This window comes from Merops nubicus, unplaced genomic scaffold, assembly GCF_000691845.1.
Source record: "Merops nubicus isolate BGI_N331 unplaced genomic scaffold, ASM69184v1 scaffold8096, whole genome shotgun sequence".
NCBI lineage: Eukaryota > Metazoa > Chordata > Aves > Coraciiformes > Meropidae > Merops > Merops nubicus.
The window spans coordinates 66931-70382 of NW_008618150.1; the positions used below are offsets into that span (position 1 = coordinate 66931).

At 38.8% G+C, this 3452-nt stretch overlaps 1 protein-coding gene across 1 annotated transcript in view; it reads left to right on the top strand.

The window, feature by feature from the left end:
- The window catches only part of LOC103775866 (docking protein 6-like), a gene marked incomplete at its 5' end in the record, with an annotated part of 65808 nt that extends 62386 nt beyond the window's left edge, over positions 1-3422 (top strand). Inside the window, one exon of the mRNA XM_008943337.1 lies at positions 3283-3422. Coding sequence (XP_008941585.1) covers positions 3283-3422 — 140 coding nt within the window. The remainder of the gene's footprint in view (positions 1-3282) is intronic.
- Positions 3423-3452: the final 30 nt, after the last annotated feature.

Sequence of the window (3452 nt, forward strand, 5' to 3'; positions counted from 1 at the left end):
CAGCAGGAAGGGACCATTTTCAGCTGATTCTTCCATTACAGAAAGTGTAGTGTTGAACCTTACCCACAGGCAGAGGGGGATTTTAACACAGGAATTGTGTGTCATAGATGAGTGCTCTAACCAAAAAGCACCAGATGAGAGAGTCCGTTCCATTCTTGTGCTGGAAAAGAAAAGCAGGATCTTTTATTTGCTTAGGAAAGAAAAAGGGCTGACACCTGCCTTCTGGTTAAGAATTTGAATTCTGAATCTGAAGCAGAAAGAAACATCTCCCAGTAAGCAGCAGTAAGGGAGCCTTAAAAGCTTATCCCTGGATCTCTTCTCCTGTTTTTTTCCTTCTCATTTAGCTGAGTACTGCAAGTTTTCTCTTAGAAGTTGTGATCGATCTACTTATATGTACATCAATCACTGCTGTTACTAGGAAACCATTGGGTTTTTCCTCTAAAGAATTGTTATAAATAAGCACCATGCCATGAAATAAGATCCTTCTGTGTACTGCCTCTGCTTCCAACATAATTAAGATCAGGAAAAATCTAATTTTGCTGTAATTTGCCAGGTTACATTAAATTATCTTGATGAATCATTCATACCTAATTGCTCTGGACTACGGTTTTGTTGCATTCTGTGATCCTGAGAAGAAATTTAAATAAAGGATGAAGTAGGCTGAATAATACTTACCTTGCCAAGGTCCTGTCCTAGAACAGAAAAAAAATAATACGTTTCCTACGTAAGCCCCAGGAAGAAAAACCTCCTTCCATTCTGCTGGTGTCTTCAGGTCATGAAGTATGTGTTAATCAAATTCATCTTATGCTGCCTTCAGAAGAACTGTAGGGAAGAGTTAGTTTTGTATTCTTGAAAACAGCTGTGGTACCCCTGAGCTGCAAAACTCACAGGCAGCATTCTTCTTCTCTCTTAACTTCATCAGACACAAATATGACACAGAAAATACTACTGCAGTGGGAAGCTTAAAAAGTTGTGGACCTTAAATTTACTGCAAAACCTTTCCCTCTGTCTTTAATGACTGCTGACATAAAGAGTAATTTTATGAGATGCTGCTGTACCTAAGACTCCATAAAGCTGGTCAGTTGTATGAGTATGAAAATAATATTTAGGAGGAATGCAAATTAAAAAATCCATTATCATCTAGAATTTTTAGTGTGGTCTATACTAGGTGATTGCCCCTCTCTCTCTGACTACATATCCTAGCAGTCAGGGAAGAAGTCACCACCATTAACCCCTTTGGTTACAGAATGGCTAAAATCAGCCCTGTTGTGAGATTTAACAGTTGCACATTTCCATTTAAAGAACAGGAAGGGATGTGCTAGCAATCAAGGCATTCATCCAGGAAACAGAAGACCTGAATTTAATTTCCTTTTTAAGCTTTAACAGGGTCAAATTCATCTTCTATATTTTAAGAGACTGCCTTAATACCTTACATAGAAATTAGTTTAGTAGGGGTACTTTTCATCACTGTATTAAAGCTGCATTATTCTACAGAAGTTAATTCAAAATTAATTACATGAGAGACAGCACATGATACAAATAGGCCTGAGTTTAGGGAACTCCCTTGGTTGGCAAGTATCTTTACTCTTGCTCATTGTTAAAGGAACTACTTTACGATTTAGATTTTTTGATAAAATATATAAAGACAGTGGAGAAAAAATGGTACTTGACATTTTATTTATCTTTTTTGATAAGAAAGAGAAACATTTTACCTAGCAGATCACATGGGTGTATTAGTAGTTCCCTATTGCCATTAAAATGTGTATGATTCTAGCTTCAGGGTAAGAAGAAGACAAGACCTTGCATCCTAAGAAGAAAAAATGCCCAATTTGGAACACAAAAATAAAACCTACAATCATGAAGCTTTCTATGTTTAGGTTTCCATTAAATTAAAGAAAAACCTAACCATAGTTGTGAAGCAAATCTCAGAAGTTAAAATGTATGAACGCTTCACTTATTGTTATGGTTAAGAGCTGGTCAAAGCAATAAAACTTTTAAGACTATTCTCAAACAATGTATTATCAGTACTTTTGCTTTAGAGTTGAGGCCTCACAGCTACCATACATTTTAATTCAGTTTGATGAAAAAGCTTGTAGAAGCAGAAAACATTTAAACCTGGCATCTTGGTCAGGTTTTAATAGCCAATGTCAATTTAACCCAGTGAATGAAGAGTAGAAATACATATATAAAATTAATCTTACTTGGTTGTGCTATGAAAGGGATTTTTATGGCCATCAACGTGCCACTGGGAATTCTGTCTCTAATTTTATTGTCTCCAGTGGCACAGAGATGTAGCTTTTATTCTCTTTTTCATCTAGGGTTTTGTGGGGTTTATTTCGTCTCAGTATTGCTCTGGAAGATTCATCTCCAGGGAGATCATGGTTTGTTTTTTTTCATTAAGCAGTCAGTAATGTGATATAGCCAAATCTTTCCAAATACAAATTTGGACAAAGTTTTGCTGAAGCTGGTGAACATCATTTTTGGTTCCAGCACTACTGGGGCAGTCCAGAAAGCTGCTAGCTGCTTTGAAACATTCCAGCATGAGGCAAGTTATTCAGTGCTTGAGTCTCTACTCTGCTACAGATATTCCTTAGTATCTCTGTTGAAGAAAAATATTATTTTGCATTCCTACATATAATACAAGTATTAAAGATGTTTTTTAAAGCAATATCTAAAAACACTTTAAATTCAAGCTTCAATATACATTTCCAAGAAATGGAGGATATATGTTGCATGAAGATATGCACTTTGGAAATTAACTTTTTGTTACTAATTAAATCTCAGTTTCAAAAGGGAATTTTGAGGTAGGAAATCATCAGGCTACAGAATCAAGTCATAGGCTTCATCTCCTGAGTTTGGTCATCGGCTTTTTAATGGCTTTTGACACATGGTTTCCCATCTCACGGGCAGCGAGTGAACAAGGCATAGTTATGTGAGGCTCACAAGCCCACCTGAGAAAATCACTTGCATGTCCTCTTCCCAACCAGTATTCTGTCATGTGTACCTTTTGAAATGGCAATAACAACTCCTCTATGCTTACATGACAACCTGGCATGCTATTCAAAAGACAGTAAGTACCTGAAGAGGCATTTGTGTGACAAATCCCTTTGAAACCACTGGCTTCCACCACTCAAGTGGTGCTTCAGACAGCAAAGAGCTAGTGCTTCATGGGCTTTAACTAACAAACATAACTGAGTCCCTGTCCGTGGAGAAAGGCTTCATGTCAATGAAAATGGAACTGAATCCCAGTGACATCACTTGTGTCCCCGTCTCCTCCCGCAGGTCACAGCCTCGGCTCGGCGAAGGTGTCCCGGGCGCAGACGTTCCCCAGCTACCCCTCGGAGCAGGGTGAGGAGCACCCGCAGCCCCTCTCGCTGGCCAGCAGCTACACCTTCAGCTACGGCTCGGGCCTGGTGCAATGACAGCCGGGGGCGGCCGGCCGAGGGAGACAG